The sequence below is a fragment of the Urocitellus parryii genome, chromosome 14 (genome assembly GCF_045843805.1).
Source record: "Urocitellus parryii isolate mUroPar1 chromosome 14, mUroPar1.hap1, whole genome shotgun sequence".
Classification (NCBI taxonomy): Eukaryota; Metazoa; Chordata; class Mammalia; order Rodentia; family Sciuridae; genus Urocitellus; species Urocitellus parryii.
This window is the reverse complement of record NC_135544.1, coordinates 66,067,306-66,079,878: the sequence shown is the minus strand read 5'-3', so window position 1 is coordinate 66,079,878 and position 12,573 is coordinate 66,067,306. Positions and strand designations below refer to the sequence as shown.

The 12,573-nt window shown below is 60.3% G+C and overlaps 1 protein-coding gene across 2 annotated transcripts in view; it reads left to right on the top strand.

Moving 5' to 3' along the window:
* Positions 1-250: 250 nt before the first annotated feature.
* The window catches only part of Arhgef10 (Rho guanine nucleotide exchange factor 10), a 43,889-nt gene continuing 31,566 nt past the window's right edge, over positions 251-12,573 (top strand). Inside the window, exons 1-5 of one of the 2 annotated variants that reach the window (XM_077792547.1) lie at positions 251-362; positions 1,584-1,673; positions 2,954-3,124; positions 4,378-4,523; positions 8,441-8,610. In XM_077792547.1, the coding sequence (XP_077648673.1) occupies positions 258-362; positions 1,584-1,673; positions 2,954-3,124; positions 4,378-4,523; positions 8,441-8,610 (682 nt within the window). In that variant the 5' untranslated portion in view covers positions 251-257. Of the gene's footprint in view, positions 363-1,580; positions 1,674-2,953; positions 3,125-4,377; positions 4,524-8,440; positions 8,611-12,573 lie in introns of both variants that reach the window. The other variant, XM_077792546.1, reaches the window with a different exon arrangement.

Here is a 12,573-nt window from a genome sequence, read left to right as displayed (position 1 = left end):
GGGCAGCTAGGCAGGAAGCAGAGAGGGCCGTCTGTGGGCGGGAGGGACGTCACAGTGGAAACCCAGATCAGCACAGTTTAGAGTAAGACACGGAGAGGCCTTGGCTTGGGGAGTGAGGCCAGCCAGCCACAGGGAGCTCCACAGTGGGCAGAGGGAAGGCCGTAGGACCCTGGCAGGCCTGGAGGGCCACCCTGGGCTGGGGGGCGGTGCTTGGACGCCACGTGTCGCCCTCCCCCTTGCCGCAGTTCTCCAAGTCCATGGTGCTGGACGCCTACAGTGAGTACGTGAACAACTTCAGCACAGCCGTGGCCGTGCTCAAGAAGACCTGTGCCGCGAAGCCTGCTCTCCTGGAATTCCTGAAGGTGAGCACGTGGCCCGGGTTCGGGGGCCCTGGGAAGGCGAGTTCAGGGGAAGCACTCAGGGTGCCCTTTGCAGACCCCGCCCCGCAGGCATGGAGTTGTAACAGAGGTGGCTGTACCCACAGAGCCTTAGGTGTGGTTTCGGACCTCAAAGGTAGCTTTTGAAAGTAACTCTTGTCCATCCTTGAAAGCATACAGGTGGACAGACAATGAAGGTCAGCTCCCACAGCTGCCTTGGCCACCTTCCTGGGGTGAAGGAAGCCTAGGCAAGTTTTTGGGTTGGAGATGCCCCTCTGAGTCAGAGTGGCAAGCAGAGCCCTGGGAAGGCAGACCCCGAGGAGAGTCCCCACGTGGCCGGGTGGGGGTCCTGTGCCTCCTGGCGCCTGCTGGAGCAAGCGCAGGGCCCTGCTGACTCTGGATTTGCATGGTGGACAGTGGTTCCCCAGCAGGCACTGGAGTGAGGTCAGGTAGCCACGCAGGAGGCTGCGGCCAGGGTGCGTGCACAGCACTGTCCTCTAAGCTGAGTGTCCCCGCCTCCCTTATCGCCAGAGTGGCCCGTCGCAGTTGCCCAGGCGGGGGGGGCTGCGGTGCTGAGTCCCGAGGCTGTCCGTGTCTGTCTCTTGGGGGAAGAAGCGTGACGAGTAGCCATCTCACTTCCTCTGAGGACGTGGCTGCAGCCTCTGAGGTGTCGGCCGTGGCGTGGAGGCCACGCAGCACCACTGATGGGTGTGCTGGCTGTCTGCATCTTGGGGTGGCACAGCTAACCATGCTCTAGGGCACTGTGTGGCTGCCCGTGCTGGGAGAGCTGACGACACCAGGTGCAGCCCCAAGTCGGGACTGCCCACAGCCTCAGCCGGTCAGTGGTCCAACCCAGTTGATGTCTCCTGCGAGGCACAGAGAGGTGGGCCAAGGTGACCCTTGGGCACCAGGACCTTCTTCTGCTCCAAGCAGCAGAAGAGGCGGCCGTCCTCTCCTGGGGCCAGACTGGCCAGGACTGAGCCCAGGGCACCTAAGATGGTAAACATGGCCCTTCTGGGAAAGCCGTGGCCCCAGGCTCTCCCCAGAAGAGGGCCCCGAGTGCTTCTCACAGGTGGAGGGATGTCTTTCCTCCTGGAGTCAGGGCCGCCTGCAGGTCTGGATACCTCAGGGCACCCCATCTGTGTGATGGGAACACAGCCAGCAGGTGACTGGCCTCAGGAGTGAGCCGTGCTCTCCCCACAGCAGAGCCAGGAGAGCAGTCCAGACAGGGTCACACTCTACAGCCTGATGATGAAGCCCATCCAGAGGTTCCCGCAGTTCATCCTCCTGCTCCAGGTAAGGAGACGGCCTCCGTCCTGTGGCTGCGGCCAGCCCACTCTCACATCGTGCACTGAAGCAGCCTCTGTGTGCCATTTGGTGGCAGGTTGGGCAGGGCAGATGGGATCCCTGCCAGAGACTTGCAGAGCTCTGCAGGCAGTCGCAGGGCCTTGGCACCTGCCAGCGGATGGGCCTCACCTGGAGGGTGGCTGAGTGTCTCCTGATGGTGCTCTCAGGCACTTTTCACGGGGAATGGCAGGACTCAGTCACCTGTAGCCCCCAGGTGACAGCCCCCTCACCGCCCTGTGTTCACGGGAGCCGTGCCTCCGAGTCCTGCGGGAACCTCCTTCACGCCCTCAGTCTGGCTGTGGTGCAGCAGGTGTAGACCCAGCCGTCTGCTCCGACTGCCTTCCTCTCTAGGCTCAGTCGCGCCTTTGGTCACAGGGGAGATGCGGGTGCTTCCTTTCCCTCGAACACTTGGCCCCCGCAGGGTCATTGTGGGTCTCATTGAGTGTGTGCCAGGAGGTGGGGAGGCCACAGAGCGGGGAGAGCTGGGGAGCCCTCAGAATGGATGCTGTTAGATCACTGTTTTCTGTGGACACAGTACGTGGCGCCCCAGAACAATGACAATAGTGACATTGAAATCACTGACCACAGACAGATGTGACCGCAGTGCAAACTTGAGATATCGTGGGAGTGACCAGGGTGGGGCACGGGTGGGAGCAGGCGGTGCTGTTGGGGGAGAGGCTCAGCAGGTCTGCCTGTGTGCGCCCCGAGAGCTCTGCTGTCTGGAGCAGGTTTGGGAGGCACTGGGCATTTGGCCCTGCTGGGCACCGCACAGCACTGCTGCACACTCACCACTGCTGGGAAACCCAGGGGAAAGGGTTGTTGAGGACGCATCTGTGCATGGGTGTGTGTGCCAGGCTCTAGATGAGAAAGGCACCAACCACTTGGTCACATTCGTAGAGACCGTTTCTAAGACAACCTTTTTATATTTTACTTGGAGACAGGGCCTTGCTGAGTTGCTTAGGGCCTTGCTGAGTTGCTGATGCTGGCTTCAAACTTGCGATCCTCCTGCCTCAGTCTCCCACGCCCCTGGGATGACAGCAGAGCGCTGTGTTTTGCACTAGTCACTCCATTCGCTGTTGTGAAAGGAGCTGCCCAAGGCTCACTTGGCTTGCAGCCCTCTCCCAGCTGAGGCCACACTGTCGTCCCCCATCCCGCTGGGTGGTGCCGTCGAGCACAGCAGCTGGAAGCATGTGTGTGCTGACCGCCTGCCTTTTACCTCTTGCTCCCAGGACATGCTGAAGAACACGTCCAAAGGACACCCCGACAGGCTGCCCCTGCAGATGGCGCTGACAGAGCTCGAAACCTTAGCGGAGAAGTTGAACGAAAGAAAGAGGGATGCGGACCAGCGCTGTGAGATCAGACAGATAGCCAAAGCCGTGAACGAAAGGTACCTGGACAAGGTAGAGACGTTTGCTCCTCCCGCGCTGTGCCTGCTCCTGCTCCACACTGACGGGCCCTCACCTCAGCCCTCCCACCACGGGGCGGGGGTCCTTCCCTGGGCTCAGGTCTCCAGGTGGGACGGACCTTGGTGGTCTGTCCGTCTCCGAGTCTTCTTGGGAAAGGGTTCCTAGACTCGGGAGCTCCTCAGCTGGGCTAGCGCCCGGGAAGGCCGGAGCAGCTCTCTGGCTTCACTGAGTTCTGTTCTGGACAGCAGTGCCTTCGTCGTCCCTGCAGGTCCGAGCTGGCTGTGGTGAGGACTGGTGCAGATGCAGGTTCATGTCTGCCGAGCAGGTTTCCTGCAGCAGGGTGCCTCTCCCTGTATTGTTGGCCGCCGGCCCCGGGAGGTGTGTGGTGGGAGCTGTGTGATCACACGTCGTAGTCAGGGTGTGCCCGCTTTTCCTCAGTGGGATGGTTTCCTGCTTGGTGAGGACGGTCAGCGGTCTGACCCTGGGAACTTGACAGGATGCAGTCTGAGCGGCCATTTCCTCAGTCCCTCAAGCGCCTCACGTGGGGGTATTCATAAGGAAGGAGAGAAGGCGCCAGCCGTGTTCTTGACGTGGTCGGCTGACGTCACACTGGCCTGCAGCTCTCGCACATGTGAATCCATGTGGGCAGAGTGAGCCAGGCCAGGCACATGCACCGTGGAGTGGCCACCAGTGAGACCTGCCTGGCTCTTCCTGGGCGGGAGGCGGGCATCTGCACCAGCTGTGTATAGCCAGGCAGTGGCCTCGGTTCCGGCTCCAGAGGGCGGTAGATCCCCTGGGCCCAGGACCCTGAGCCCCTGTGGACTGACTATTGGAAGTGGACTTCTCTGGGCCTGTCACTCTGGCACAAGCTGGCAGAGGCCAACTCCTGTCTGGCCCAGGGACTAGAACACGGCGTCCTGGGAGAGCTCAGAGGCTCACCAGAGAGTAGTCGGCCGAAGAGCCGCCTGCGGGTTGTTGGTGCTGCCAGACAAGGGGTGTCGGCTCCGGAGTGCAGGGTGAGGGGCGCAGCAGGTTCAGGGGGTCATGTCGGGTGACAGGTAAGGGGAGGCTGCGTCCTTGGCCCGTCAGCGCCTCTAGGGACAGCTGCAAAGCTGATGTCGCACCTCGAGCCCCGCACCCCACACCTGGGTGGAACTGATGCTGCAGCCTCCTGTTTGGAAGACCTTCCTGTCCTCTCTCATTTTCTGGGTGGACTCCGTGGTGACTGGCGTCATTTCAACATGCAGCTCCTGAGCAGTGGAAGTCGGTACCTCATCCGCTCCGACGACGTGATCGAGACGGTTTACAACGACAGGGGCGAAGTCGTCAAGACCAAGGAGCGCCGGCTCTTCATGCTCAACGACGTGCTGATGTGCGCCACGGCCAGCCCCCGGTAAGAGCAGGCAGGCCTGCTGCTGGCCACCGCGCTGGGCCGCGCCTGCCTGACACCAGGTGCCCCGCTCTGCCCCCCTGGGGTCACTGCCCGCCCAGGCTGAGCTGTGAGGGCGGGGGCCAGGAGCGAGTCCGGGGGCCCTGCTGGCCGAGGATGGCACCCTGGGAACGTTCCTCAGAGGGTGCTGGGGAGCAGACCTGGACCCAGGCCCTCGGAGCCGCCCCTGTACCTGGAGTTCTCTGTGGGTGCTCAGATGCTTCTTTTCTCTGCTGCTTCTCTGTGAATGCATTTTGGCCTTCAATTTGGGCACATCAGGCTTAGTGTAAGAAATGGAGGGGTGCTTTGGTAGTTCTCTGCTTTATTTGTATTTATTTCTTTATTTTGGACCAGGGATTGAACGAGGGCACTTAACTACGGAGCCACATCCTCAGCCCTTTTTATATTTCACTAAATTGCTTAGGGCCTCACTAAATCGCTGAGGCTCACTTTGACCTCGCCATCCTCCTGCCTCAGCCTCCTGGATGGCTGGGGTTACAGGTGTGCACCACTGTGCCTGGCAGGCTCTTCCACGTTAAGCAGTGTGGCCTGTGTAGAAGTTGAGGAAATCGAGAAGCTACACACAGGCAGAGCAGGAGGCCCTGGTTTGAGAGTAACTAGACCTCCCTGGGGCTTTCCAGAACAAGACCTGGCAGAGTGGAGCCAGCTTCTTCGGCTTGCCAGAGCTGGCCGTTAGACTTGCAGGATTTGGGAGGCCAGGGCTGTACCTCTAGCCCGACAGGGCCAACTGGGGCACTGGCACCATGGACATCGGGTAGCACAAAGTGCAGGCCCCCTCCTCCCAGAGCCTCGTGAGACACTCCCCAGCACTCCCACAGATGCCCCGCTCTGCTGCATGACCAGAAGAGCAGGGACCCCCAGTGGACACGAGGACCTCACAGGTCGGGAGGCCCTCAGTACACCAACCCAATGCATCTTCTAAGACTTTGTAAAGCACCCTCTCTAAGAAGCCCCAGACTCCTTGTCAGCACAGGGGGATGAGGGCCTGGACGGACACCTGGCAGGGTCTGTGTGAGCAAGGCCAGGAGGCCTGGGAGCTGGTTGGAAGAGTGGCTGGTGCCTATGTGTCCAGGAACTGCCGTCCTTGATGCTACTCCCCGGGATCCTCACCATCACCCTTACCCCTGCTCCCCAGGTCCTCACCATCACCCTTACCCCTGCTCCCCAGGTCCTCACCATCACCCTTACTCCTGCTCCCCAGGTCCTCACCATCACCCTTACTCCTGCTCCCCAGGTCCTCACCATCACCCTTACTCCTGCTCCCCAGGTCCTCACCATCACCCTTACCCCTGCTCCTCACCATCACCCTTACTCCTGCTCCTCACCATCACCCTTACCCCTGCTCCCCAGGTCCTCACCATCACCCTTACCCCTGCTCCCCAGGTCCTCACCATCACCCTTCCTCCTGCTCCCCAGGTCCTCACCATCACCCTTACCCCTGCTCCCCAGGTCCTCACCATCACCCTTACTCCTGCTCCCCAGGTCGTCACCATTACCCTTACTCCTGCTCCCCAGGTCCTCACCATCACCCTTACTCCTGCTCCCCAGGTCCTCACCATCACCCTTACTCCTGCTCCCCAGGTCCTCACCATCACCCTTACCCCTGCTCCTCACCATCACCCTTACTCCTGCTCCTCACCATCACCCTTACCCCTGCTCCCCAGGTCCTCACCATCACCCTTACCCCTGCTCCCCAGGTCCTCACCATCACCCTTCCTCCTGCTCCTCACCATCACCCTTCCTCCTGCTCCCCAGGTCCTCACCATCACCCTTACCCCTGCTCCCCAGGTCCTCACCATCACCCTTACCCCTGCTCCCCAGGTCCTCACCATCACCCTTACCCCTGCTCCCCAGGTCCTCACCATCACCCTTCCTCCTGCTCCCTATGTCTTCACCATCACCCTTACTCCTGCTCCCCAGGTCCTCACCGTCACCCTTACCCCTGCTCCTCACCATCACCCTTCCTCCTGCTCCCCTGCTCCTCACCATCACCCTTCCTCCTGCTCCCCAGGTCCTCACCATCACCCTTACCCCTGCTCCCTATGTCTTCACCATCACCCTTACTCCTGCTCCCCAGGTCGTCACCATCACCCTTACTCCTGCTCCCCAGGTCCTCACCATCACCCTTACTCCTGCTCCCCAGGTCCTCACCATCACCCTTACTCCTGCTCCCCAGGTCCTCACCATCACCCTTACCCCTGCTCCCCAGGTCCTCACCATCACCCTTACTCCTGCTCCCCAGGTCCTCACCATCACCCTTACTCCTGCTCCCCAGGTCCTCACCATCACCCTTACTCCTGCTCCCCAGGTCCTCACCATCACCCTTACCCCTGCTCCTCACCATCACCCTTACTCCTGCTCCTCACCATCACCCTTACCCCTGCTCCTCACCATCACCCTTCCTCCTGCTCCCCTGCTCCTCACCATCACCCTTCCTCCTGCTCCCCAGGTCCTCACCATCACCCTTCCTCCTGCTCCCTATGTCTTCACCATCACCCTTACTCCTGCTCCCCAGGTCGTCACCATCACCCTTACTCCTGCTCCCCAGGTCCTCACCATCACCCTTACTCCTGCTCCCCAGGTCCTCACCATCACCCTTACTCCTGCTCCCCAGGTCCTCACCATCACCCTTACCCCTGCTCCCCAGGTCCTCACCATCACCCTTACTCCTGCTCCCCAGGTCCTCACCATCACCCTTACTCCTGCTCCCCAGGTCCTCACCATCACCCTTACTCCTGCTCCCCAGGTCCTCACCATCACCCTTACCCCTGCTCCTCACCATCACCCTTACTCCTGCTCCTCACCATCACCCTTACCCCTGCTCCCCAGGTCCTCACCATCACCCTTACCCCTGCTCCCCAGGTCCTCACCATCACCCTTCCTCCTGCTCCCTATGTCTTCACCATCACCCTTCCTCCTGCTCCCCAGGTCCTCACCATCACCCTTACCCCTGCTCCTCACCATCACCCTTACTCCTGCTCCTCACCATCACCCTTACTCCTGCTCCCCAGGTCGTCACCATCACCCTTCCTCCTGCTCCCCAGGTCCTCACCATCACCCTTACCCCTGCTCCCCAGGTCCCCACCATCACCCTTACTCCTGCTCCCCAGGTCCTCACCATCACCCTTACTCCTGCTCCTCACCATCACCCTTACTCCTGCTCCCCAGGTCCTCACCATCACCCTTACTCCTGCTCCCCAGGTCCTCACCATCACCCTTCCTCCTGCTCCCCAGGTCCTCACCATCACCCTTCCTCCTGCTCCCCAGGTCCTCACCGTCACACTTACCCCTGCTGCTTGGGTCCCAGCCATCATCCTTTTCCCTCTCCCCCAGGTCCTCACTGTCCTTGCCCCTGCTCCAGGTAGTCCTCGCCATCTTGCTCTTGCTCCTCAGGTTCCTCTCCTAATCTGAGTCTGGTGATCTCTCTGCTGCAGTAAAGATCCTTTCGTTTGGTTTATGCCAGTGGCATAGCCTTGCTGTTTGGCTGCTCCTGCTGCTCACATGTGGGTCTTGCCTGGCCCCCTGCCTTACATGCTTCTCTACATCTGTCCCGTGCTGTGATAGGAGTTGGATTGTGGGGTCACATCTTTTCCTTAGTTTCCCTGTGCTCCTCACCGCTGGAGTCGGGGATTGCAGGGACGTGGTTACTGTGAACCTGTAGGAGCCGGGTCTGGTGGACTGTTCTCCCAGGGATCTCTCTCTAGAGTTCTCGGGCGCCTCATCTCCAGGCCTCCTGCTCTGCCCCTGAGGCTTCCTGGGAAGCGGGTGCTGGGATTTTCTGCTTCTCTGAGCCGGGGTGTGAAAGGTCTGAGGATAACCCCGGGCACAGCACTCCTGAGACAAGCCTTCTTGTCCTCCAGCACCTCCCACGAGAGCCGCCCCACAGCCAGCCAACGGTACCTGCTGAAGTGGAGTGTGCCTCTAGGGCACACGGACGTGATCCAGTATGGCCCCGGCACAGGGCACCAAGGCAGGTGCCCCACCACACATGCGCCCGAGAGCCTGGCCGTGGTCCCTAATGCGAAGCCACGTGAGTGACCCCATTGCTGTTCTTGCAGGTTGGGGTCCGCCGTGCCTCACCCGAGGGTTCAGTGGTGGGTCTGGTGGGACAGCTGTCCAGAACGCTTCTGCCGTGCCCCTGAACTTGTCTCACCTGTAGTCCAGCCTCCTGCAGTGGGAGCCATGGCCACCAGTGGGTGCACTTGGCCACCCCAGCTGGGACTCAGGTCGCCCTTCCAGGAAGCACGTGAGCAGGGGCTTCCTCTCCAGATGGGCACGAATTGCAGGCAGCAGGAAGTCTCAGGTCAGACCTGCTCCTGTGGCCGCTGTGCACACTCCAGCTGTGGCCAGCGTCCTAATGCTTCTGCCTGGGTTTCCCTGTGACATTAGTGCTGGTCTGTGAACTTGTCCAGGTGAACTATGGCGCGATGACTAGAGGCTGTGGAAACGTCCGGCATCAGGCCTAGTCGGATTGTTCTTACTAAACGTTGTTCATGCTGTGGATTTTGACCCGAGTTCCAAAGTCATTCTTTCCTCCTCCTCCTTTTAAAAATGAAAGCAAGGCCTGGTTTATTCACTTGTTGGCCTCTGCCCTGGACTGAGGAACCAGGAGAACACAGAGCAGGAGAACCTTGAGAAGACCCCTTAGATGTCAGCTGAGCCTTAACCTCTAAGGGTCAGTCCCTGTGCACAGGTTCCAGGCCGCACGCTGATGGGAGTGGGAGAGATGAGCTCCAGCTCTGGTTGCTGTCCCCTCATGTCGTTTGTTGGTCATCTGCCTAGCAGGCTGCTCTGGGAGGTTACTAGAGTTGCAGTCCCCTGAGGTGCTGGCTCTCAGGTGACATGCACTCAGAGGGGTGGTGAGCAGAGGAAGGAGGACCAGGGAGGAAGAGAGTGGGGGAGAGACCCTTTTTCAGATTGGCATGACTCATTAACATGTATTCAAGGACAAATTGAATATCGTGAAACAGTCTTTAAAATTATTTAGAAATACCGAAGTTATTCATGTCTGTTTTGTGAACATTTTAGAATGCGTTTGTGCCTGGCACAGTGGCACATGCCTGTTATCCCAGTGACTTGGGAGGCTGAGGCAGGAGGATCACAGGTTCAAGGCCAGCTTCAGCAACTAAGTGGGGCCCTAAGCAACTTTGTGAGACCCTGTCTCAAAATAAAAACGAAAAGGGCTGGGGTTATGGCTCGGTGGTTAAGTGCCCTTGGGCTTAGTCCTGGGTACCAAAAAGTAAACAACCAAAACCCGTGTTTGTACCTGAGCCTGCCTTACTGTGTTGGAATAGCTCAAGCTGACTGTGATTCGAGACAGCGCAGTCCGGCCCCCCCTTCCGTTTCCTTCCTCACCTCTGAGTTATGACTTGTGCTGACTCGGAACAGGGGAGGGTCACCAGGGTCAGGGCACAAAGCAGCTGGGAGGAAGGGCCTGGGAAGTGTCTGTCTTGCATTTGATTCCCAGAGTCGCTGTGAGTCTTCCTTCCTTCCTCCACGCACCGTGTGAGTAGAAGCACTGAGTGTGGGGTAGCCCTCCTGTCCCCCAGGACGTGGCGGAGCCCTCGCTGTCCCCCTGGGACGTGGTGGAGCCCTCGCTGTCCCCCAGGACGTGGTGGAGCCCTCGCTGTCCCCCCTGGACGTGGTGGAGCCCTCCTGTCTCCCCGGGACGTGGTGGAGCCCTCCTGTCTCCCCGGGACGTGGTGGAGCCCTCGCTGTCCCCCTGGGACGTGGTGGAGCCCTCCTGTCTCCCCGGGACGTGGTGGAGCCCTCCTGTCTCCCCGGGACGTGATGGAGCCCTCGCTGTCCCCCGGGACGTGGCGGAGCCCTCGCTGTCCCCCGGGACGTGGCGGAGCCCTCGCTGTCCCCCCGGGACGTGGCGGAGCCCTCGCTGTCCCCCCGGGACGTGGTGGAGCCCTCGCTGTCCCCCTGGGACGTGGAGGAGCCCTCGCTGTCCCCCTGGGACGTGGCGGAGCCCTCGCTGTCCCCCTGGGACGTGGCGGAGCCCTCGCTGTCCCCCTGGGACGTGGCGGAGCCCTCGCTGTCCCCCTGGGACGTGGTGGAGCCCTCGCTGTCCCCCTGGGACGTGGTGGAGCCGTCCTGTTCCCCTGGGACGTGGTGGAGCCCTCGCTGTCCCCCCTGGACGTGGCGTGAGCCCCCCTCGCTGTCCCCCTGGGACGTGGTGGAGCCCTCGCTGTCCCCCCTGGACGTGGCGTGAGCCCTCGGGAGCCCTCGATGCCGTCATGAAGCAGTTCCTCCCAGGTCCCTCAGCCCTAGAAGCCCTCCTGGTGAGGCTGAGCTGGACGATTTCCGACGTCCACGTGGGAAAGGGCCGGGTTCCTCTTGCTGCGTGTGGTGCTTCACTGACACGGGTCCCTCCGAGTCCCTCCAAGTCCTCATGGGCAGTGTGTCCCTTCTTCTTTGGGACTTGGCAGCATGCCGCGTAAATGGCTTTTCCTCTGCCTGTTGTCCTGTCGGTGGACTCCTGGGTCGTCCACGTCCTGGCTGTCGTGATGCTGTGCCGTGGACACGGGAGTTGGGCGCCTCCTCAGGTGCGTGGCTGGCGGGGGACCCTGGCTCCGGTGAGGACCCTCCATGCTGGGTTCCACCTTCCCTCCAGCGGGGCGCAGGCCCCCCTTTTCTGCCACACCTGCTGGCAGCACCCTGACGGTGCGTGCGTGCCCCTGTGGTCTTGGTCTGGCGTAGGTCTCGCTGCTTAGCCACCAGTTTCCCTGGTGGTCATGATGTTAGGAACTCTTCGCGTCCCTTTTGGCCAAATTTTAAAAGTCTTAACAAATCAGTTCAAATTTGTTGCTTCTGTGTGGCTTGTGAGATGGGACTCAGCTCAGAATCCTGTGGGGCTTCTTAGACCTCAGAGTGTCCTGCCGCCCTTTGTCTGGGGATGCGGTCAGTGGCCAACACGTTTGCCGGCAGAGCGAGTGCTGGGATCCTGGTCTATCCAGATTCACACAGAATGGAGAGGGACTGCGGCTGGTCAGGAGGCGAGGGGTCCTGTGGTGTCAGAGCTGTAACATGGACGCATCCTGCCCAGCTGCAACCCTGGAGTTGGCCCCTCTGTCTGCACCAGGACTTCAGCCCTTTCCTGGGTCTTGCTCCTTCGGGGGTGACAGCTCCAGTCCACGCTCTGTTCTCCCCTTCTGGTCCCTTACTGTCTCGTTCTGAATCATCTTGAGAAGCCAGGTAGGAGTTCTTGTTCTCACTGGACGTTCACGTGACAGTTCTCCTGTTTGAATGGCTCTGTTCTGGCACATTCTGCTTTGGAAGGCCTGGGTGGTTTGGTGTTGCAGACAGAGCGTAGGTCTCCCTGCCTAGCAACCCGCGCTGGGGAAGGCCCATGGGAGTCCAGAACCAGCAGGGAGCCGCTCCAGCCCTCCAGTCCCAGGACACTGCCTCGAGTGGGCCTCTGTCGTGCATGCTGGTCTCCCGAGTCCTTGGACTCTGCTCCTAGCACAGGGCTGGAAGTGCTCACCTTGATTCTCCGGAAACCCATGGATTGGCTCAAGCTTCCTGAATTCCAGAAGTTATTTTGTAAACTGTGGTGCATTTCTTTTCTGGGTGATTTACGAGGTCTCCCTGGCTTCCTGGATCGCAGCTTGTGATGGGGGAGAGAAAGACTCTGAACCAACCATGGTGCAGTTCCACGGAGGTGCCCATCACTTCCCATGTGGGAAGTGGAGCTCTGAGAAGATGCTTTCCCTGTTGCCAGGAGCAGCGTGACTCTGGGTGGGTTCTATTCAGGCAGATCTTCACTGCCCGGTTCATTTTCAATAAACAGGTGACAGAACACGCCCAGCTGACAAGGAGCTACATAGGAGTCCCGTGGGGAAGAGGAATGCTAACCTTGCTCCTCTGGGGCCTCTCCACCAAGCCAGGTTCCTGGAGCATGGCTGTGGAGACCGTCCACCAGTCTTTACACCTTCCAAGCCAGATGGCCCTGAAATGGTGGAATAATAATAATAATAATGATAATAGT